Below are 24,570 nucleotides of genomic sequence, written 5' to 3' on the forward strand. Positions count from 1 at the left end.
CTTCTCACCATTGCAATATAAATAAAATGATACATATCTGCACAGCGCTGAATTAGAAACTCACCTGTCTGTAGGCGTCTGTGCTCAGAGGGGGTCGTTTGTCCAGTTTCCTATAATTAAAAAAAACACATGTATGAAAAGAATAAGCGACATCTTCTTATACCGGTATAATGGGATTTGGGGACTCGGGGTTGGGAACTGTCATTTTTCAAAAAGCCCCAATAAATATGATTTGGGCCTCGGTCCTCTAAGTAGTAAAATCAAGTCATTCAGAAGTGAAGATTCAGATTCCGTATCAACCTGTGGGCTTCAGGTGAGAATCCTAAACGTCACAATGCGCTTATTCCGAGGGCAGCGACATGGACGGGAACGTTTCTGACCTGTTCATAGCCATGCTGCCCACCATCATCACAGCACCGATGATCCCAATGCGTTTGTACTTGGGTACGGTGCTGGACAGCTGCTTTCGGATCACGATGTACATGTCGTCCTGAGGAAGAAGTCCGAGAATGGCTCATGTGCAGCAAGGCACCAATATCCTTCTTCCTTCCCTACTTCAGCACACCTGCTTAGTGGGAATGGTACAAAACCCTCTACACCCAAGCTGCTTTGCACAGGTCATTGAGACCCCGAAAATATCAGAGACTATGTCAGACAGAGCTTTTGGCCCACCTCGTCTTTTTATATTTTGACACGTTATCAAACCATAACCCTTTAGTATCAGTGGATTTATTCTCCGTCACCGCATTAAAGTTGCAGACCAGGCAATATCCTATGTGTGCATTTTTAAATAAATCAGTTCTGTATTTTTTTTAAACAACTCTGAATGACATTTTTCATGTATTATGTAACAAGCTTTTTTGTTTCTATAGCAACCATTTACAAAGTCACATCCCCTTCCTCTTCTGAAACAGGCTATGGCACACCCCTTTTTGAGCCCTGCCCTCTCTCTAGCAGTGCACCAATTGTATCTAGTGTCTGCCTGGTCACATGATCTTCCCCACAGAACTTTGCATCTTTGGTCCTCTTCTGCTGCACCGACAGCCATTTAGTGAACCCCCAAGCCGAATCTTCACCGATCAATCACAGGAAAACAGATGGATCGGCAACTTAGCTAATTATCATTGTGTCTGTTGTATTGATGCACATATTAAAAGGGGGTGGGAGGGGAAAGCCTTGACTGCTGCTCTAACTGAATGCTCTGTGAAATGAGACAAACACACGGCCACTGAACGGCTGTACTTTGCATCCACCGGCCTTTTCTCGGAGAAGGAAGCTAACCGACCCTCAGCGAATGCAAATTCTACAGCCTTGCGATGAAGACACCGAAGTCTCCTCCTTCGCGTCAGAGCGGCCCTTCGCGTGCAAGACTTCTGCTCCCCGACACATACATTGCACCAGGGACAGGCTTTCCACGTACCTGGATGTGGCTTCCCTCCTGCCCCTTGCTGAACGCCAACATGCTGAGGATGTGAAAGAGTTTGCGGATTTGCTGGGCATTCAGGTTATCCAAGTAATCCAATATACCCTGCATGGGAGAAAGACACCCCACCCCCTTGTTTATTTATTTATTCAGTGCCTGCGGGGGCGGGGGGGGGGCGTGCACTGCGTGGTCTTGCAGGACAGAAGCTTTAATAAAGATGCAGTCTGTTCTTACTTTCCCTTCATTTTAAATGGTACCGCCGCTAGTTAAAATTTACAGGCCGCAAAGGACTTTTTACCGGTTGTCTCATAGATCTATGAAAACATGCTGCATTGATTTTCTATGCATTCCCCTATTGGAAGGAGTCGTCGTCTTGCTGCCTGTGATGGATCATTTTAATAATAGGTTTAAAGGAGCATATTCGCCCAAAAGAAATGTCCCTGTCCCTAGGTGGGAAGCAGGGGGCCCCTGAAGCTGAACCCCCCTGCTCCCCGAGAAACATCCCTCCGTAGGCGGGGCCTGTAGTGGCTCCGCAGGTTTCATTGTCCCTGTCACGAGGGCCAATAGGAAGCTGGAAGGGATGACGTCACGGTTTCCTATTGCCCCACAGGACATTTAAACTGCCATTATGATAGCCCCAAATAAAGAAAATACAGGACCCTTTCAGTGTGAGATGGGTAGGCAGATTATTGGAGATAAGGAAAAAGCTGAGGTATTAAACAAATTATTTGCCTCTGTGTTTACCAGGGAAGAATCAAGTTCAATAGGAGGAAGCCACAACCTCCATATTAATGACCAATTGGTTAACTGAGGAAGAAGTTCATAAGCGATATGAAAAAATTAATGTAAATAAGGCACCTGGCCCCGATGGCATACATCCAAGAGTTCTCAAGGAGTTAAGCTCAGTAATAGCCAAACCATTATATTTAATATTCAAGGACTCCATTTCTACAGGCTCAGTACCACAAGATTGGCGTAAAGCAGATGTGGTGCCTATATTTAAAAAGGGAGCTAGATCACAACCGGGGAATTACAGACCTGTAAGCCTGACTTCAATAGTGGGGAAGATACTTGAAGGTTTAGTATGGGATAATAGTCAGCATGGATTTATGAAGGATAGATCATGCCAAACTAACCCGATTAGTTTCTTTAAGGAGGTAAGTAGGAATTTAGACCAGGGTAATGCAGTTAATGTGGTCTACTTGGATTTTGCAAAGGCTTTTGATACGGTTCCACACAAGAGGTTAGTGTACAAAATAAAGCAAATTGGGCTTGGTAAAATTATTTGCACCTGGATTGAAAACTGGTTAAAGGACAGACAACAGAGGGTTGTCATAAATGGAACTTTTTCAGGTTGGGCTAAAGTCGTGAGTGGAGACCTCAGGGATCGGTACTGGGACCCTGCTTTTTAACTTGTTTATTAATGTCCTTGAGGTTAGCATAGAGAGAAAAGTCTCCATCTTTGCTGATGATACTAAATTGTGTAAGGTAGTAGAATCAGAGCAGGATGTAATTTCTCTCCAGAAGGACTTGGAGAGACTGGAAACGTGGGCAGGTAAATGGCAGATGAGGTTTAATACAGATAAATGTAAGGTTATGCATTTGGGAAACAAGAATAAACTGGCAACTTACAAATTAAATAGGGATAAATTGGGGGAATCCTTGATGGAGAAGGATTTAGGCGTGCTTGTAGACAGCAGGCTTAGCAATAGTGCCCAAAGCCATGCAGTAGCTGCAAAAGCAAACATGATCTTATCTTGGATTAAACGTGCAATGGATGGAAGGGAAGTAAACAATTATGTCCCTTTAAAAAACATTAGTAAGACCACACCTTGAAAAGTACAATTTTGGGCACCAATCCTAAGAAAATACATTATGGAACTAGAGAGAGTGCAGAGAAGAGACACCAAATTTATAAAGGGGATGGACAATCTAACTTATGAGGAGAGGCTAGCTAAATTAGATTTATTTACAATAGAAAAGAGGCGTCTAAGAGGGGATATGATAACTATATACAAATATATTTGGGAACAGTGCAAGGAGCTTTCAAAACAACTATTCATCCCAAGGGCAGTACAAAGGACACGGGCCATCCCTTAAGGTTGGAGGAAAGGAGATTTCACCAGCAACAAAGGAAAGGGTTCTTTACAGTAAGGGCAGTTACAATGTGGGATTCATTACCCATGGAGACTGTGATGGCAGATACAATAGATTTGTTCAAAAAAAGGCTGGACATATTTTTAGAAAGGAAAGGTATACAGGGATATACCAAATAAGTATACATGGGAAGGATGTTGATCCAGGGAGTAATCTGATTGCCAATTCTTGGAGTCAGGAAGGAATTTATTTTCCCTTTATGAGATATCATTGGATAATGTGACACTGGGGTTTGTGTTTGCCTTCCTCTGGATCAATAAATACGGATATAGGATAAAGTTTCTGTCGTCTAAATTTAGCATAGGTTGAACTTGATAGACGTGTGTCTTATCAACCTCATCTACTATATAACCAAGTTGTCCAGCCTGAGCTGCTACTGGCACCCCCTATAGAGTTAAGTATCCCGGGACTCAAGGGGGTCCCCAGAGATAAAATTAACATGGATCAGCTGTGGAGACCCCCCTATATATAAAGAAAAAAAAATCAAAGCAGGATTGAGGCTTAAAGCGGCTATGGGATTATAGGCAGGTTGACCAACACAAATGGATAACAATAAAAAACACACAAACCTTCACAAAGACTGCGTACTGGGCCACTGCGGCAGGTTGAAGAGATACCAAGTCGGTCAACACATCGAGTGACACATCGACTTCGGCTGCGTAACCGCTGCACACGTGTGTCACCAGCGCGCCCACCACCTCCTGCAAGAGAGGTCAACGTCAGCAGACGGGGGAAGCTATTAACAGGACCGGTTATATTCTGCCACAAGCAGGAACCAGAACTCAGAGGAGTAAAATTATTGTTTTTTTTGGCATTTGAACCAACAAACACTTAGTTTTCGTTTTTTAATGATCCTTATCCAACATAAAAGTGATGTCTTTTTTCAGACTAATGAAAGAACAGCTGAAGTAAAAAAGCAATGATACCCCTAACCTGTCGGAAGGGCATGTCAATCCGACAACAAATAATCCCAGGAGCAGTTCTGCCCTGAGTATATTTCAAAAAATGTTTCAAATCAAGTAAGTCACTTGAAATACAGGTGGTCCTCGCTATCCGTCGCCGCATAATGCAGATCTGCTGGACGCATTATCCGACATCACAAACCTCAATGAACTGAAGCAACGTTGTAAAGAAGAGCGGGCCAAAATTCCTCCACAACGATGTGAGAGACTGATAAACTCATACAGAAAACGGTTACTTCAGGTTAATGCTGCTAAAGGTGGTGCTACAAGCTATTGAATCATAAGGTGTACTTAGTTTTTCACACATGGCTTCTCCATTTTGGCTTTATTTTTGTTAAATAAATCATGACACGGTGTAATATGTCGTGTTGTTGTTCATCTGATGTTGTATTTACCTAATTGTAAGGCCTGCTAAGGAACAGATGATTGTTATTATGTCCTGATATGTAAAACCATATGTAAAACCATAGAGATATCCGTTTCAGCACAGGTGGTTCAATCAGTCCCTGCTTCCACACAGGTGGCTCGATCTTTGACTGAGCCACCTGTGCTGAAGCTGGGATATCCTGAAACCTGACCTGTTGGTGGCTCTTGAGGACTGGAGTTGGCCACCCCTGGGATAGTGCATTTTAAAATCAAATGAATGTGCTGCTATTTGTGGTAATAAATGAGGCTGCATAATGCATTGAGCTTTGCTTGTTGTTATTCAATACTTTGAATATATCAAGGACACAAGGCTAATTTGGGCCGGGCTGAGAACTAATGTCATGGGTTTCCATCACATTGTAATGAATGGTATTCCCACTGCAACACTCCCTGCCCGGCTTCTAGAGATTACTAGTGTGTTATGTATGGCTACTCCGCATAGTTCCCATGACTCAGGGGCTGGATTCAGGAGGTTGGGCGAAGAAGTAACAAGGTAGTAGAATAATGGGTGCCAGGAACTTTTGTCATACAACAGTCTTTTATTCAGGTCCCCAGGAACAGGGACCGCACACCACACTTCAAATAACGGTGCACATTTTTTCTTTATTGCTATCCATGCTTTATGCGCTTCCATGAAAGCCCACTCTTAACGCTCAGAGGGAGGTATATCTCTTCGTTGCTTAACTGTTCTGAGACCTGGGCCGACCTCCTTTTCTGTTCAGGATACCCCTCTTTATTATCCCTGTAATGCTAGTCCCATTGGGAATCCTAGTGAGTCGTATACTAGAGACACCAAAACCTTTGGTCTGTGCGAGACCTGCCACTTCCCTGTAGCCGGAGAGGACTGTTACTGCAGATCCGTTGTTAGAGCCGATCCACCAGCACCCAGGAGTCCCCGTTACTGAGGCCCTCTGTGGCATGCCGTTTTCATACTTCGAAGCTTATATCGGTCTCCCTTAATCTTCTTTTAGGATCCCAACTTAACCAGGGTACTGTCCCTAGCTACAACATAATAAAGTGCAGAGGGGGGACATGGTCTGTACTAATGTATTATGAACATCCTTATGTTTCCTCCCCGAGGTTCCTTTCCTCTTGTTCTTCTGGAACCTAACTTCTCGAACTTTCTCCTCCCCTTATGTACTCTCCATGTTGTCATTATCCCATGGCAACACAGGGTGGAACCCGGTACACACTAACCATACTAGTAACCATCGGGTGCTACCACAAACATGCCCGTTACCTGCTGGCAGTAGGAATCGAAGGACGAGAAGGCGCGTTTGTACATGAGGCTGCCGAAAGAAACCACGCTCTGCTCGGCCGATCGCAACAGAGTCTGGGAGAGCGACAGGATGGAGGGAAAATAATCCCTCATCACCTGCACGAGACACAAATCCTGTCAGCTTGCCCCTGGAAACCTCCTGGTTGTAGTTACACTACCGACACACTTTATTGATGTGTGGTCGGTACCGCAAGCCGGGAAATCTCCCGGCTTGCTAGTGGCCGCCCCTCGGCGTGCCGCGCGTCATAGACGCGCGGTCACGCGTCATCGGGAGCGTGCGCCCCCTGCACGCGTGTCCAGGGGCTCCCCGAGGGAGCCCTGGTGTCCCGCGATCGCGGGACAGCGGCAGGGGGTTCCGGGGGACCCGGCGGACCCGGCAGCGGTAGGGAGAGCGCCCCGATCGGAGGGCGCTCTTCCGCTGCTTCGGCGTGCGCCCGTCACACTCGGGCGCGCGCCAGGCTACTGCTGCGGCACAGAACGGGCAAATGCTCGAATAAACTGTGCCGCAGCAGTAGAACAGCTACACATTTAATAACAAACCTGAGGAAAGATCTTACAATATACTTAGGACACCTGGAGGAATAAGGATAAAGGGGAAAATTACATGATAGAGCCGGTTCAAAGCTTTAACCCTTTATAATAACTAGTTGAACCAAAACTCCTTGCTGCGAGCGGCCAAAGGAAACAGCGTTTAAAAGGTTTTATGCTGCCGCACGCATTTACCTGCACGTGATTCCGGAAGGCGCTCTGCACTACTTGTTTACCTGTGCATGATTCCTGAAGGCGCTCTGCACTGCTCGTTTACCTGCGCATGATTCCTGAAGGCGCTCTGCACTACGTGTTAACCTGCGCATGATTCCGGAAGGAACTCTGCACTGCGCGTTTACCTGCGCGTGATTCCGGAAGGCGCTCTGCACTACGTGTTTACCTGCGCATGATTCCTGAAGGCGCTCTGCACTGCTCGTTTACCTGCGCATGATTCCTGAAGGCGCTCTGCACTACGTGTTTACCTGCGCATGATTCCGGAAGGAACTCTGCACTGCGCGTTTACCTGCGCGTGATTCCGGAAGGAACTCTGCACTGCGCGTTTACCTGCGCGTGATTCCGGAAGGCGCTCTGCACTGCGCGTTTACCTGCGCGTGATTCCGGAAGGCGCTCTGCATAACGCATTTACCTGCGCGTGATTCCGGAAGGCGCTCTGCACTACGCGTTTACCTGCGCGTGATTCCGGAAGGCGCTCTGCACTATGCGTTTACCTGCGCGTGATTCCGGAAGGCGCTCTGCACTACGCGTTTACCTGCGCGTGATTCCGGAAGGCGCTCTGCACTACGCGTTTACCTGCGCGTGATTCCGGAAGGTGGTCTGCACTACGTGTTTACCTGCGCGTGATTCCGGAAGGTGCTCTGCACTGCGCGTTTACCTGCGCGTGATTCCGGAAGGCGCTCTGCACTGCACGTTTACCTGCGCGTGATTCCGGAAGGCACTCTGCAGTAGCTGGTCGGAGATGCAGCCCGAGCGGATTTTGCTCCTCAGGACCCGCTCCACTTGTTTCTTGCTGCTGTTGGTGTTTGTGGTGTAAAGGATGAGCAGGACAATCAGGTCCGTCACCTGCCAGAGGAACCAACAGCCGCACTGAGCTTCAGCAGTAGGGGAGCAATATCCCAACACACACTAAGTTACAGTGACAAAGACTAAAAGTGCCTGTGCTGCAGTGCCGCATCACTATTCCAGCCATCAGTGACTACTGCGCAACACAGATACGCATGATACGTTGCTTCTGTGTGACACACCAGTATATTATTTCCTCCAGTCACCTCCACCCTTAATGAAGCCCATCCACCATTCTAGAAGTTACCTTGTGATCTGCAACAGAATCAACGCTCTCTATCGCCTGGAAATCACCAAGAAACAAGCAGTAAGCATATGTACACGTACAAGAGCCTTTGCTTTATACAAAGGGTTTATACCCTGCGCAGGTGTTTTCACCACGACAGATGTAGCCAACGGTTCTGCAACCCACGGATGAAATGACGCCCCCTTCCTGCGCAAGGCCGATAAAATAAAATGGTTGCTTCTTCCGCTGGCGCGTTGTATATGTCTCGCTGCAGCGCACCCGGGTTACAGGAACGTTGGCTAAAACTAACGTTTTACACGTTAATAACCAACAAAGAATGGCTATGTTTTTATACAGATGCAGCTGCCGTTATTTTAACAAGTCACGCGGTGTATACCTCGGAATAGCCATGTCATGGCGCGGGATTTCTTCCAACCGTACCGCCTTAAGACGCGAGTGCGGCGAGTGCATAAATGGCATTTTAGTGTTCTGGCTTTTAAACACCTGAAATTGACACAGTAGCACAGTACTGTACACATTACAATTCGTTCATTTCATATCATTGCACACAATCCATGAAATTCAAACAAAGCAACCGCGATAAACGCGCGTGACTGGGGCGATTGGCCGCATTCATGCCGTGTGGAGTACAGCAGCGCACACGAAAACGGCGCCGTGATGCCGCAAAATAACAGCCGCAGCATCTGTAGAAGGGATCATATTCTACCGATCACCTTGAATCGGCAACAAATGCCGGGTTCTGCAGCCTCTCGGCTAATGAGACTAATGAATAAAAGCCGTGGTGGTGAATTCCCGGCCGGTCTCACTGAGCATAGTTTGTGTGAATGCTTGGAGGTAAACATCACCTTAATCCAGGCCTCGGAAGTGTTCTTCTGAAACCGCAGAGCTGACTTGATGACATCCATCAGAAGAGAGACACAGTTATGGCTGTTGGGTTGGTTCACAGAGGAACTAAAAAATAAAAAAAAAGGGATATATTGGATCAGTATTCTGATAGTTACTATATTCACAACTTGCAGCGTAAGGCTGCACGTCGCTGCAAAACAAATGTATTGCCGCCGCCGCCGCGTGCGCTTATAGTAAGCGCGGCGTGACGAAGCAACGCGAATTCTTGAAGCCGGTCAAATTTGATTTTTCAGAGGCTGTCGCCACGTGACAGCCTCTGAACCAATCAAAGACCTGGTCAGCCGCGACGTCGCCGGAAAGCGAATTACAACTCGGCATCCGTCGCGCGCACTATAAGCGCGGCCTTAGATAGTAGAGTAGATACACTACAGGGGATCTACTTTCTGTAGCAGGTTTTAGCCCACCTCCAAAGATCTTTGCAACACACTTCCTGTTTGTGATCATTTGTTGCCAAAGTTCCCAGCAGTTTAAGCTGCAAACTGTAACAATAGATAATGTTACCGTAGTAATATAAGAATATATTGTAACTGACAAGTTACACTGACCGATGGAAACAGAAAGGCAGCCATTTCGTGAACAAAGGAAAGAAGAAAAGCGCTAACAATATTAGGTGAATGTTTCAGAAATGTATGCATATGCTTAAAGCGCAAATAGGTGCAAATGCAATAAATAATATATAAAATATGTGGATAGACAACAATCTTGTGGAAATCCTGAAAAATGCAGCCCATAGGTTAAAGGATTTTCTAAGTCCTTTGATTGAATGTGGAAAAAAAAAAAAGAACGTCTTGTGGTGATATTTTTTCAGGTAATGGGGAAAGGTTAATGGGGGGTGAGCAGGATCCTTGCTGATCGATCCACAAGAGAACCAATCGATCGGCAGCTTGGGCAGGCAATTCGTTTTCAATAAAGGTAAACAAAGGCTGCATATATTAAAACAGAAAAAAAAGAATCTTTTTTTGTAAGTGCCGCGCAGACTGCCCCTGTAATGTGGAGCCTGGGCACAGCTGTGGATCGCAGATATGCAAGGTAAGGCACTGCATGTACCTGGCCTGAGATTCGCTCTTTATCTTGTTCTGAGAGGCTTGTATCTGGGGAAGCGAAACACAAGACTCCAGGTCCAGTTTCCTGCGGAGCTCAGATATCACCTAGAAGAAAACCATCCTGTTGAATACCAGAGGCATGCAGAGCATGGCAAGCACAAATTGAGCCTAAACAATCATTATGTGCAAGTTAGTTCAATCCCTACTGCGCACAATGCATCACGGCCAGTAACCCCTTCCTCTGCGTACAAACCGGTGACGCATTAGCCCTGCAATTAATCTTTTGTTATTTAACTAGAAAACAGTACAAGCAGCGCCACTATAATGAGACGCGCTCAGCTCTGGAGAAGGGAGAGAAAAGGACGGCCATCTTTAAAACCCAATACACTTTAGACAATCACTATTTCTAGCACAGTTTGCCCGTGACAGAGCGTTATAGAAGTTGTCGCATTGACCTGCAGTGCTGCAGGAGCTGCATAGTCTCAATGCTTTATGCGCTGGTACAAGATTGCTTACCTCCGCTGCATCGGAAGGCGTCACCGCGTGGAGAATAAACTTAATTATTACAGGTAAATCCTCCAGCTCAACCGCTGAGAGTGTGGACATGACAGACTGGCGCACCTGTAAAAGGGAACATTCGTCTCAACGTTAAACAATATATTTTTCAATCTATTTCCTCCCAGTAACACGCTGAATTACAGATGTAGTGTTATGGTTGGTCGCGAAGTCGACACGAAATCCGCCGCGGGAACATCCGAGCGCACGTGTGCTCGCGGAGTCCCAGCAACAAGACTAATGGCTGATCAGGATTAACACAACGGTGGTCCCTGCTTCTGAATGAGATTCCCGCTGTGTGAATCCAACTGGGCTGCATCAGTCTGTAAGAGACGCGCAGTGAGAGCCGACAGAACCAGTCACTCTCCCTGCGCGCCTCTAACAAGTGATCGCGCCGCTTTTATTTTAATAACAGTATTGTAGCAGGGGGTCTCCGGAGCGGAACCGCATTAATTTCTGCCTCGGGGTCCCCCTGCTTCCCGAGTTACAGACCCTGGTATGCAGTGCCGATATCTCCTGCATTGTTTAAATGTCACCGTCACAGGGGCCGTGACACGGGAGAATTTAAACATGGCAGAGATACCGGCTGAAATTAATGTGGTTCAGCTATGGAGACCCCCTGCTACAATACTGTGTTATTAAAGTAAAAGCTGCACGGTCGCCTGTTAGAGGCGCGCAGGGACAGCGACGGATTCAGTCTCAGTCTTACTGCGCGCGTCTCTTACAGACTGATGTGGTCCGGTAGGATTCACATGGCGGGAGTCCCGTCGAGAAGCAGGGACCCGATGTGTTAATGATGATCGGCCATTACCCTCTGCCATGCACTGTGCCGTGAAATCTCGACCCTTGGTCCGCGGTTCATCAGCGCATGTCCTGGGGCTGCTGTTACATGGAGGATACTACATCTGTAACTTGCTGTGCCTCGCACATTCCTTTCAGCTTTGATAGCTAAACTTGTCACCAGCCCCATAACCCATAACCGTAAAGGGGTCCCTACGTACCTCGGAGAGCAGTGCTCTGTTCAGATTTAGGCTGGAGAGGGCGTCGAGGATGGGAACAGTGAGCGAGGTGTTCTCATGCAGCAGGGAACTGAGAAGAGAATAAAAACTATGAATCTAGGCAACCGTCAGAGATACCACGATTTATTATTAGTGGCGTGTTAATATAATATCAACCGTCGTGTACAATATATTAGCCAGGATAAAATAGGGATTGGGGAGCGAGGGGATTTTGCATCTTTTTTTTAACCCTGATACGGACTGTATGGAAAAACATCGCTTTATACCAGGGACGGCCAACCCCAGTCTTCAATTGCCACAAACAGGTCAGGTTTTCAGAATATTCCTGCTTCAGCACAGGTGGTGTAGTCATTGACCGAGCCACCTGTGCTGAAGCAGGGATATCCTGAAAACCTGACCTGTTCGTGGCCCTTGAAGACTGGGGTTGGCACCCTTGCGTTACACTATACATTAATAAAATACTTATTTTTAGTGTTCCCTATCCATTAAGAAATATAAAGGAAATATTAGATATCCAAGGCTTTTTTCCCCATGACTTTTCAATGGAATCCATAAGTTTGTAAGAGATATTCAGACACAACAGGCCACAGTTCTGCACTGGGTCAAGATTCTTTATCCTGGCACACTCCCAAATAACCAAAGGGAAGGTAATCTAAACACATTGCAGAAACAGCCCGTGCATACAGCTCAATACACCAAGTATAGATAAAACAAAGCACCCCCCCACCCCCAAAAAAAACCCGTAGATTTGTTAAGCAAAGATCGACGTTTCGGTCTCACGCGGGGACCTTCACCAGGAACGAAGATAATGCTTCCTATATCAAGTTTAGAAGTCTCCCATCCAAGTATTGTATTGTATGTCTTTATTTATATAGCGCCATTAATGTACATAGTGCTTCACATTAGTAATACATGTGGTAATCAAATAAATAACAGATAATATAAATAACAGATCATGGGAATAAGTGCTTTAGACAAACATAACATTAAGGAAGAGGAGTCCCTGCCCCGAGGAGCTTACAATCTAATTGGTAGGTAGGGAGAACGTACAGAGACAGTAGGGGGGAGTTCTGGTAAGTGCGTCTGCAGGGGGCCAAGCTTTATGTATCATGTGTTCAGAATATCCACAGTGCTATTCAAATGCTTCTTTAAGCAAGTGTGTCTTAAGGTGGGTCTTAAAGGTGGACAGAGAGGGTGCTAGTCGGGTACTGAGGGGAAGGGTATTCCAGAGGTGTGGGGCAGTCAGTGAAAAAGGTTTAAGGCGGGAGAGGGCTTTAGATACAAAGGGGGTAGAAAGAAGACATCCTGGCAGAAGGGTACATAAAGGCCTTACTTGAGTTCCCGGGCCACGTCGTTATGCTGCGAATCCTCCAGTATCTCGGGCAGACTGGTGATGAGGTCATGTTGGATTTCTACAGGAGCTACGCTGATAAGCTGCATGATCTTAGAAGTGAGGTCCTGGGGAGAAACAAGAGTTATACAGTATAAACTTCTTACACTAAGGGCATCAGACACAAAAACATTAACAGTTAAAAACAAGAGAGGAAAGCTTTCCCCTGTTAAAAAATCATTGTGCATTACATTTTTTTTTTTTTTTAAATGAAGATTTCTAAGCAGCTAAAAAATACCTTTGTATAACAAACATCTGCTGCTAGATAACCATGGAACCGCCGCCCATATAATTAATTTCACATTTCTAAACTATTTTATTTATTTAAAACCTATCCAGGATATTATTGGGCACTCGCGATCTGAAAGTCCTTTAACGCCATGCCCTCCCAGTTAGATTAAACATTGGAATCGGACGCAGGGACACGGGATACAGGAAGCAGAATGTCACTTTACCTTGGAATCCACGATGCGGTCGAGCCATTTAAACTGGTTGATGATAAGCCGGGGAAGACTGATCCCATCACTGCCGACACTAAGAAGTGGGAGGAGGAGACACGCAAGTAACTACTTCCGAGATCAGTAGGGACTTCGAGACAGAAGCATTTGTAAACAGAGATTGGTTTGACACTTACCTGTCATACAAAAATTCAGGGAGTTTCTCGAACAATGTGTTTATAACGGGCGACTGAAAGAGAGAGATTAAAATTATTACCTTGAAGACAGCGGGACTAAACTGTAGAATGAAGATTAAAGGAGCAATCCAAGACCACAAATTTTTTATTTTATATACAGTAGAATTGAAGCAAGGGGTCTTCGGAGCTGAACCGTTCAAAAAAATATTATTATTAATAATAAGTTATTTTTTATTTTATTAATTTTTAATAAAAATCGGTTCTGTAGTGTTGGATACTTTTTTTTTGGTTGCTTTTATTCAACTCTTAATGCCATTTTAATGAGTTTTAAAGCACCCTGTGATTTCTATAGCAGGTTTAGCCACCTCCCCAGCAGTGCGAGATCTGTGAAACATTTTCCTGTTTGGGATCATTTGTTGCCAATGTTCCCAGCCGTTTGAGCTGCAAACTGTAACAATAAGTAATGTTACCTTAGCAATATAACGATACATTGTAGCTGCTGAGAATCTGACTGAAGCAGCCATTATGTTAGGCACACAATTAGGATTGTTACAGATGTATAAAAGGAGCACCAAACGATTGCCAGCTTCGGTCAGAATATAGAATGATACATTGTCACACGCTTTACATATACACAGAATATATTTTTTTAAAGTTGGAAATAGTATTGCTGCTTTAAACTGTGATAGTGCTGATCAGGGCGCTATCTAACCCTGTGCACACAGAGTACGTGGAGTATAGTGCTGATCAGAGCGCTATCTAACCCTGTGCACACAGAGTACGTGGAGTATACCGCTGATCAGGGCGCTATCTAACCCTGTGCACACAGAGTACGTGGAGTATAGCGCTGATCAGGGCGCTATCTAACCCTGTGCACACAGAATACGTGGCGTATAGCGCTGATCAGGGCGCTATCTAACCCTGTGCACACAGAATACGTGGCGTATAGCGCTGATCAGGGCGCTATCTAACCCTGTGCACACAGAATAAGTGGCGTACAGCGCTGATCAGGGCGCTATCTAACCCTGTGCACACAGACTACGTGGCGTACAGCGCTGATCAGGGCGCTATTTAACCCTGTGCACAGAATAAGTGGCGTACAGCGCTGATCAGGGCGCTATCTAACCCTGTGCACACAGAATACGTGGCGTAAAGCGCTGATCAGGGCGCTATCTAACCCTGTGCACACAGAATACGTGGAGTATAGCGCTGATCAGGACGCTATCTAACCCTGTGCACACAGAATACGTGGAGTACAGCGCTGATCAGGGCGCTATCTAACCCTGTGCACACAGAATATGTGGAGTACAGCGCTGATCAGGGCGCTATCTAACCCTGTGCACACAGAGTACGTGGCGTACAGCGCTGATCAGGGCGCTATTTAACCCTGTGCACACAGAATAAGTGGCGTACAGCGCTGATCAGGGCGCTATTTAACCCTGTGCACACAGACTACGTGGCGTACAGCGCTGATCAGGGCGCTATCTAACCCTGTGCACACAGACTACGTGGCGTACAGCGCTGATCAGGGCGCTATCTAACCCTGTGCACACAGAATACGTGGCGTACAGCGCTGATCAGGGCGCTATCTAACCCTGTGCACACAGAGTACGTGGAGTACAGCGCTGATCAGGGCGCTATCTAACCCTGTGCACACAGAATACGTGGCGTATAGCGCTGATCAGGGCGCTATCTAACCCTGTGCACACAGAATAAGTGGCGTACAGCGCTGATCAGGGCGCTATCTAACCCTGTGCACACAGACTACGTGGCGTACAGCGCTGATCAGGGCGCTATTTAACCCTGTGCACACAGAATAAGTGGCGTACAGCGCTGATCAGGGCGCTATCTAACCCTGTGCACACAGAGTACGTGGCGTACAGCACTGATCAGGGCGCTATTTAACCCTGTGCACACAGAATACGTGGCGTAAAGCGCTGATCAGGGCGCTATCTAACCCTGTGCACACAGAATACGTGGAGTATAGCGCTGATCAGGACGCTATCTAACCCTGTGCACACAGAATACGTGGAGTATAGCGCTGATCAGGGCGCTATCTAACCCTGTGCACACAGAATATGTGGAGTATAGCGCTGATCAGGGCGCTATCTAACCCTGTGCACACAGAATAAGTGGCGTACAGCGCTGATCAGGGCGCTATCTAACCCTGTGCACACAGAGTACGTGGCGTACAGCGCTGATCAGGGCGCTATTTAACCCTGTGCACACAGAATAAGTTGCGTACAGCGCTGATCAGGGCGCTATCTAACCCTGTGCACACAGAATACGTGGCGTACAGCGCTGATCAGGGCGCTATCTAACCCTGTGCACACAGACTACGTGGCGTAGAGCGCTGATCAGGGCGCTATCTAACCCTGTGCACACAGAATACGTGGCGTACAGCGCTGATCAGGGCGCTATCTAACCCTGTGCACACAGAATACGTGGCGTACAGCGCTGATCAGGGCGCTATTTAACCCTGTGCACACAGAATAAGTGGCGTACAGCGCTGATCAGGGCGCTATCTAACCCTGTGCACACAGACTACGTGGCGTACAGCGCTGATCAGGGCGCTATCTAACCCTGTGCACACAGAATACGTGGCGTACAGCGCTGATCAGGGCGCTATCTAACCCTGTGCACACAGAATACGTGGCGTACAGCGCCGATCAGAGCGCTATCTAACCCTGTGCACACAGAATACGTGGAGTACAGCGCTGATCAGGGCGCTATCTAACCCTGTGCACACAGAGTACGTGGAGTATAGCGCTGATCAGGGCGCTATCTAACCCTGTGCACACAGAATACGTGGAGTACAGAGCTGATCAGGGCGCTATCTAACCTTGTGCACACAGAATACGTGGAGTATAGTGCCGATCAGGGCGCTATCTAACCCTGTGCACACAGAAAACGTGGAGTACAGTGCTGCCAGGTGCTGAGCAAAGCATAATAAATCTATGCAGTATCTGTGATATAAAACAGACAAACCTGTAACGTTTCCATCCCAAGCAGAAGCTTAACGAGGCTCTCGTGGAACGAGCTGACAGCATTACTGTAAAGAAAGACCACACAACTGGATGAGATTAGCATGCTTGTGTAAGACTGGAGATGGTGTTAAGATGGTATAAAACCAGGAGCAGCCAACTCTAGTCCTCAAGGGCCACCAACAGGTCAGGTTTTCAGGATATCCCTGCTTCCGCACAGGTGACTCAATCAGTGGCTCAGTCTGAGCCACCTGTGCTGAAGCAGGGATATCCTGAAGACCTATGGGTGGCCCTTCAGGACTAGAGTTGGCCCCCCTTGGTGTAGACAAAGGATATTAAGATATTCTAAGGATGTTTGTTAGTTGTTGCCATTGTGCAAGTTAGGAATGTAACAAACATTACTATAATGGCGACATTAAACAAAAATGCAGAATTCCCTGGTCACTTTTATGGGTGGGTGGGTGAGAGTTAAGCATGCAATGTGTTATATTTTATATACACACACACACACACACATTAGTATATATGCTGTACTTTTTGACCTTATCTGTTGTTAAATATCTGACCTCAGCAGTAAAAAAGCTGACAGCACATTAAGCAGCTGCAAAGGCCACGCTCCTAACATGATAATAATGCAATGGGATCAGAAAAAGCGATGCAGGGCAAATAATTACTTCACAAAACTTTAATGGCTGAAGATCGTGGTATTGATTATGGGAGAGATCAGTACAGTGTACAACATGTAATAGTTGTCAGTGATCTTTTTGTTTTTTGAGAAGTTTTTCCATCCTGCTGTTATCTCTGTGCTTTTCGTACACAAATAAAAGTTCTAGAATGAGACAAATCCTCCTTTGGTTTTTTTATCGTTGAGTCTGTAGTTACACAACATTGGACTACTCCTACTAAACCCCTAGATCAGCACTTCCTAATTCCAGTCGACAAGGACCCCCAACAGGTCAGGGTGTAAGGGTCTCCCGGCTTGAGCACAGGTGGCTCAGTCATTTTGACTGAACCCCTTACGCTTGAGGAGAGATATCCTTAAGTCCCGACCTGTTGGGGGTTCTTGAGGACTGGAATTAGGAAGCGCTGATCTAGCGGAATAGGTGTGTCGGCGAGCATGCTTCTCGGACAACGCTCAGTGAGGATTTTGTTGAATATCTAAAATGAAACGCCTCTAATGCTGCACCCGACATCTCTCTAATGCAGTGGCTTTCAACCTTTTTTTGATTCTGAAATCCTATATTTATAATGTGAAATTCTAAGGACCCCCAACCCTCTCTAATAGCGCGTGAGATAAGATGCATTGTAAGGAACCCCAACCCCCTCTAATAGCGCGTCAGAGATCAAATGCATTGTAAGGAACCCCAGCCCTCTCTAATAGCGCGTCTGAGATCAGATGCATTGTAAGGAACCCCAACCTCTCTAATAGCGCGTCTGAGATCAGATGCATTGTAAGGAACCCCAACCCTCTCTAATAGCGCGTCTGAGATCAGACACATTGTAAGGAACCCCAACCCTCTCTAATAGCGCGTGAGATCAGATGCATTGTAAGGAACCCCAACCCTCTCTAATAGCGTGTCTGAGAACAGATGCATTGTAAGGAACCCCAACCCTCTCTAATAGCGCGTGAGATAAGATGCATTGTAAGGAACCCCAGCCCTCTCTAATAGCGCGTCTGAGAACAGATGCATTGTAAGGAACCCCAGCCCTCTCTAATAGCGCGTCCGAGATCACACATTGTAAGGAACCCCAACCCTCTCTAATAGCGCGTCTGAGATCAGATGCATTGTAAGGAACCCCAACCCTCTCTAATAGCGTGTCTGAGAACAGATGCATTGTAAGGAACCCCAGCCCTCTCTAATAGCGCGTCCGAGATCACACATTGTAAGGAACCCCAACCCTCTCTAATAGCGCGTCTGAGATCAGATGCATTGTAAGGAACCCCAACCCTCTCTAATAGCGCGTCTGAGATCAGACACATTGTAAGGAACCCCAACCCTCTCTAATAGCGCGTCTGAGATCAGACATATTGTAAATTCTTCTGTATTTGGCACAATTTTCAAATGACCGGGAAATTGAGGGACCCTTAAGGGATGCCCGGGGGAACCCAAGGATTCCTAGGAATCCCTGTTGAAATGCGCTGCTCTAATGCATCCATCATATTTGGTTTCACCTTGTGTCCTCCTCTGGCAGGTTCCCGCAGGGAAGGAGGCAGTTCCTAAACCTCTCACGATCTTCAATGTGTGACTCCAGGCCACCGATAAACTCTTGAATCACCTTAACCCATGAGAGAAAAAAATTGACCAGAGTGCACTACACAGTTGTGCATCAGACAAGCATAGGTGAACTGCATAGGTGAACTGCATAGGTGAACTGCATAGGTGAACTGCATAGGTGAACTGCATAGGTGAACTGCATAGGTGAACTGCATAGGTCACAGCAACAACTTGACCAAGAAGTTCTTCCAGTTTGAGCGTGCATTGCACACAGTCCTGTTACTGCAGGGAGCACAATGTTTTCCCCCTGCCGGCTGTCCCCCTCTCCTTGCGCCCACTTCCTTACCTTGGCTGTCATTCTGGAGTCATGTTGCCATGGCAATGCGACAACACGACCCCCACGGCGTCATTTGACGCCGAGTTGCCATGGCGACGCGTCACCAGAAGCCGTCTGAACCTAGGTACATAGGAGAAGTTACATAGGCCTTCGCCGCTTCCCCGGCATTTAATTTAAATGCCTTCGGGAAGCGCGCAGGGCCTCTGTAACCCCTGCGCCCCCCGCAAAGAATATCACGCCCCCCCAGTTTACGCATACCCCTGTGTTACTGTACAGCTCTTGTGAGCCTTGACATTAGGAAAGAAGGTCAAGGAATTATGAATATATCCACCTTCTGTGTTACTGTATTGTTACATCATGGGAAAAGTCTCAACGTGATACATACATGAGGGTGCCTGGGGTGTTTCCTCAATGCCTGAAAAAGCTTCTTTTGGAAAACCGCTTGATCCACCGCTGATAAAAAAATAAAAGAAAGGCTGGTTAATAAAACACAGTCAGACTTCAACCCGAAGAGTGGGTGTCACACACTTAGTTCATCACCAACAGCCTGCCCAGAACCCGCTGTCCTGCACACACCTATTTCATTCTGCCGGTCTCCAGATCGGAGGGTCACTCCTGAAGACTTGAGCAGCTGCACAAATACGCTGTCATTTTCCACCACGCCTTCCTGAGGGAGGTTCCTGGTCTTCTTACCGCCTGCACGACTCTTCTTGGACTCTGGGGGGAGCAGATGAAGCAGGGGGCTTTGTTGTTGCTCTTGCAATATATGTTTGAAAGAAAATAGTCAACAGGCCGGTGATAAAACAGAATCTCAGACCTGCATCTTCTCCTTCTGAGGTTCTAACATACTGCAGTAAGACTGCAGGAAACGTCGGGCTCATTACACCACAGAGAAAAAAGGTCCATGTTCAGAAGTGATCATAATATAGATTTATCTATATTACCGTGCAGAGTGTACGCTGCTCTGTATATAACATTTTACAAGCACATCTAATGATCTGAACAGGGGAAAATAAATTCCTTCCTGACTCCAAGAATTGGCAATCAGATAACTCCCTGGATCAACATCCTTCCCATATTTACTTATTTGGTATATCCCTGTATACCTTTCCTTTCTAGAGATGTCCAACCTTTTATTGTATCTGCCATCACAGTCTCCATGGGTAATGAATCCCACACTGTAACTGCCCTTACTGTAAAGAAACCTTTCCTTTGTTGCTGGTGAAATCTCCTTTCCTCCAACCTTAAGGGATGCCCCCGTGTCCTTAGTACTGCCCGTGGGATGAATAGTTCTTTTGAAAGCTCCTTGTATTGTCCCTGAATATATTTGTATATAGTTATCATATCCCCTCTTAGACGCCTCTTTTCTAATGTAAATAAATCTAATTTAGCTAGCCTCTCCTCATAAGTTAGATTGTCCATCCCCTTTATTAATTTGGTGGCTCTTCTCTGCACTCTCTCTAGTTCCATAATGTATTTTCTAAGGAGTGGTGCCCAAAATTGTACTCCATATTCAAGGTGTGGTCTTACTAATGCTTTATAAAGGGGCATAATTATGTTTACTTCCCTTCCATCCATTGCCCGTTTGATGCAAGATAAGATCTTGTTTGCCTTTGCAGCTACTGCATGACTTTGGGCACTATTGCTAAGCCTGCTGTCTACAAGCACTCCTAAATCCTTCTCCATCAAGGATTCCCCCAATATATCTCCATTTAATTTGTAAGTCGCCTTTTTATTCTTGCTTCCCAAATGCATAACCTTACATTTATCTGTATTAAACCTCATCTGCCATTTACCTGCCCACGTTTCCAGTCTGGCCAAGTCCTTCTGAAGAGAAATTACATCCTGCTCTGATTCTATTACCTTACACAATTTAGTATCATCAGCAAAGCCGGAGACTTTGCTCTTTATGCCCACCTCAAGGTCATTAATAAACAAGTTAAAAAGCAGGGGTCCCAGTACCGATCCCTGAGGTACTCCACTCACGACTTTAACTCTCTGTTGTCTACCCTTCAACCTGTTTTCAATCCAGGTGCATATATTATTACTGAGTCCAACTTGCTTTATTTTGTACACCAACCTCGTGTAGAACCGTATCAAAAGCCTTTGCAAAATCTAAGTAGACCACATCAACTGCATTACCCTGGTCTAAATTCCTACTTACCTCCTCAAAGGAACTAGGTTCATTTGGCATGATCTATCCTTCATAAATCCATGCTGACTATTACTAATAATTTTGCTTTCCATGAGGTCTTCCTGAATATTATCCCGTATTAAACCTTCAAGTAGTTTCCCCACTATTGAAGTCAGGCTTACAGGTCTGTAATTTCCCGGTTGTGATCTAGCTCCCATTTAAATATAGACATCACATCTGCTTTACGCAAATCTTGTGGTACTGAGCTTGTGGAAATGGAGTCCTTGAATATTAAATGTAATGGTTTGGCTATTACTGAGCTTAACTCCTTGAGAACTCTTGGATGTATGCCATCGGGCCAGGTGCCTTATTTACTTTAATTTTATCAAGTCACCTATGAAATTCTTCCTCAGTTAACCAATTGATCAATATGTGTGTGTTGTGGCTTCCTCCTGCGGCACTACTATTGAAATTGAATCTTCCCTGGTAAACACAGAAGCAAAGAATTTGTTTAATACCTCTGCTTTTTCCTTATCTCCAATAATCTGCCTGCCCATCTCACACTGAAAGGGTCCTATATTTTCTATTCTCGTTTTTTTTTGTTATTAAAGGTATTTAAAATAACTTTTTAGGGTTGATCTGACTTTCTATTGCAATCCTTTTTTATTATCCATTTTTGCTAATTTGATTTCCCATTTGCAATTTTTGTTACATTCCTTATAATTCTGATACGATGTCTCTGTCCCTTCTGACTTAAAGAATCTAAACGCCTTCCTCTTCTTGTCCATTTCCTCCCCTACCTGTTTATTTAGCCACATTGGTTTTGACTTATTTCTTTTATACGTATTACCCAAGGGTATACACTGATAAGTGTGCTTTTCTAACAATGTTTTAAAGACTGCCCATTTATCGTCTACATTTTTCCTGCAAAAACATCATCCCATTGTATTACTACTAGATTAGACCTCAGTTTATTAAAATCTGCCTTTGTAAAGTTTAAGGTCTTTGTTGAACCCAAGTAATCTGTTTTTTTGATAATTTATTTCAAATGGGACCATGTTATGATCACTGTTACCCAAATGTTCCAGGACTTGAATATTTGTTATTACTTCTACATTGTTTGATATTACCAAATCCAGAACTGCCCCTCTCCTGGTTGGTTCCTCAATAATTTGGGTCATATAATTGTCTTTAAGCACCCCCAAAAACCTGTTCCCTTTTGTTGTAACGCTAATCTCATTGCCCCAGTCTATGTCTGGATAATTAAAATCACCCATTATACAAACATGACCCAGTTTTGAGGCCTTCTCCATTTGCAAATGTATTTTAGCTTCCTCAACCTCACAGATATTTGGTGGTTTATAGCATATTCCCACAAACATTTTCTTTATACTTTTACCTCCACTGCTATTTTCTATCCACAAGGTCTCTACATTTTCATCATTCCCCTCATAGACATCATCCCTTATAATAGGTTTTAGATCCGGTTTAACATATAAACATACTCCACCTCCTCTTCCATTTGCTCGATCCTTCCGAAAAAGAGAATAACCCTCTAAATTAACTGTCCAGTCATGAGTTTAATCCCACCATGTTTCAGTAATGTCTATGATATCATACTGCTCCCTTTTAGCTATTAATTCAAGCTCCCCCATTTTATCTGACAGGCTTCTTGCATTAGCAAGCATGCATTTCAGTTTTCTTTCAGCCTGTACTATTATCTTATCTGCTCCTTCCTTTCTGCGCCCACTTGGTTTAGTCCTTTTTCTAGTATCTGTATTTACTATGGGTGTCCCTCTGCTTGTCAAACTCGTACATGCCCCATTCTACAGTACCTCCACAACCCCTTGCTATTTCCCCATCTCTATTCTATTTAGTTTGATATCCGTTTCTTGTCCCTCCTAGTTTGGAGTGATGCAGATTCTTCTATGTAATGCATTCTGGAGAAAGTCCTGCAAACCATGTAAATACAAACACCGATATCCGTACGCACTTGATGTGTCAGCAGAAAAGCTCTCGTCTCGGTTATCCGATTTAGACAACTTTCTTTTGCTCAGCATGGCGACGGCCCTAAAAAGAGAGAGGCTGTCATTTTGCTATCCGGCACACACACACCGTAATCCCAGAAACCCCCTTACAATAAGGAGAGCACATACGTCACCAACTATAGAAGCAAAGAATCTAAATACATCCCCAGCACAGCTACAAGTAGGCGTTCCAGTGTCAAGGTACCTTGGGGGAAATTGCTATATGGAGTAATAGGAGTTATAGGGAGAGGTTATATGGGGCAATTGGAGTTAGGCTTCGTCCCTGGTGGCCACAGCTGCGCACGCAAGGTACAGCCCTCTATTTATGGGTGGGTGGGGCAGTCAGAGGTATGGGTTTGGGGGCAGTTAAAGGTGTGGGTGGGGAGCAGTTAGAGGTATGGGTGGGTGGGGAGCAGTTAGAGGTGTGGGTGGGGGGGGCAGTCAGAGGTGTGGGGGGGCAGTCAGAGGTGTGGGTGGGGGGGGCAGTCAGAGGTGTGGGGGGGCAGTCAGAGGTGTGGGTGGGGGGGGCAGTCAGAGGTGTGGGTGAGTGGGGGGGGCAGTCGGAGGTGTGGGTGGGTGGGGGGCAGTCAGAGGTGTGGGTGGGTGGGGCAGTCAGAAGTGCGGGTGGGGGGGGCAGTCAGAGGTGTGGGGGGGCAGTCAAAGGTGTGGGTGGGTGGGGGGGCAGTCAAAGGTGTGGGTGGGTGGGGGGGCAGTCAAAGGTGTGGGTGGGTGGGGGGGCAGTCGGAGGTGTGGGTGGGGGGGCAGTCAAAGGTGTGGGTGGGGGGGCAGTCGGAGGTGTGGGTGGGGGGGGCAGTCGGAGGTGTGGGTGGGGGGGGCAGTCGGAGGTATGGGTGGGTGGGGGGGCAGTCAGAGGTGTGAGTGGGTGGGGGGGCAGTCAGAGGTGTGGGTGGGGGGGGGGCAGTCAGAGGTGTGGGTGGGGGGGGGCAGTCAGAGGTGTGGGTGGGTGGGGGGCAGTCAGAGGTGTGGGTGGGTGGTAGGCAGTCAGAGGTGTGGGTGGGTGGGGGGGGCAGTCAGAGGTGTGGGTGGGTGGGGGGAGCAGTCAGAGGTGTGGGTGGGTGGGGGGGGGGCAGTCAGAGGTGTGGGTGGGTGGGGGGGCAGTCAGAGGTGTGGGAGGTGGGGGGGGCAGTCAGAGGTGTGGGTGGGCGGGGTGGAGCAGTCAGAGGTATGGGTGAGGGGCAATCAGAGGTATGGGGGGCAGAGGT

The 24,570-nt window shown here is 46.4% G+C and overlaps 1 protein-coding gene across 3 annotated transcripts in view; it reads right to left on the minus strand.

Moving 5' to 3' along the window:
- Positions 1–24,570, minus strand: part of FANCD2 (FA complementation group D2) — a 44,167-nt gene that overhangs the window by 16,747 nt on the left and 2,850 nt on the right. For 2 of the 3 annotated variants that reach the window (XM_075573769.1, XM_075573770.1), the window contains exons 2-20: positions 23,314–23,390; positions 19,763–19,903; positions 19,572–19,639; positions 18,807–18,910; positions 16,638–16,701; positions 13,650–13,702; positions 13,471–13,549; positions 12,959–13,083; positions 11,608–11,695; positions 10,568–10,672; positions 10,056–10,156; positions 8,948–9,053; positions 8,103–8,138; positions 7,709–7,855; positions 6,209–6,343; positions 4,150–4,281; positions 1,421–1,528; positions 381–490; positions 65–110 (exon numbers count right to left, since the gene is read on the minus strand). In XM_075573769.1, the coding sequence (XP_075429884.1) occupies positions 65–110; positions 381–490; positions 1,421–1,528; positions 4,150–4,281; positions 6,209–6,343; positions 7,709–7,855; positions 8,103–8,138; positions 8,948–9,053; positions 10,056–10,156; positions 10,568–10,672; positions 11,608–11,695; positions 12,959–13,083; positions 13,471–13,549; positions 13,650–13,702; positions 16,638–16,701; positions 18,807–18,910; positions 19,572–19,639; positions 19,763–19,903; positions 23,314–23,380 (1,815 nt within the window). In that variant the 5' untranslated portion in view covers positions 23,381–23,390. The remainder of the gene's footprint in view (positions 1–64; positions 111–380; positions 491–1,420; positions 1,529–4,149; positions 4,282–6,208; positions 6,344–7,708; positions 7,856–8,102; positions 8,139–8,947; positions 9,054–10,055; positions 10,157–10,567; positions 10,673–11,607; positions 11,696–12,958; positions 13,084–13,470; positions 13,550–13,649; positions 13,703–16,637; positions 16,702–18,806; positions 18,911–19,571; positions 19,640–19,762; positions 19,904–23,313; positions 23,391–24,570) is intronic. The other variant, XM_075573771.1, reaches the window with a different exon arrangement.

Source organism: Ascaphus truei, chromosome 17 (genome assembly GCF_040206685.1).
Source record: "Ascaphus truei isolate aAscTru1 chromosome 17, aAscTru1.hap1, whole genome shotgun sequence".
Lineage (NCBI taxonomy): Eukaryota > Metazoa > Chordata > Amphibia > Anura > Ascaphidae > Ascaphus > Ascaphus truei.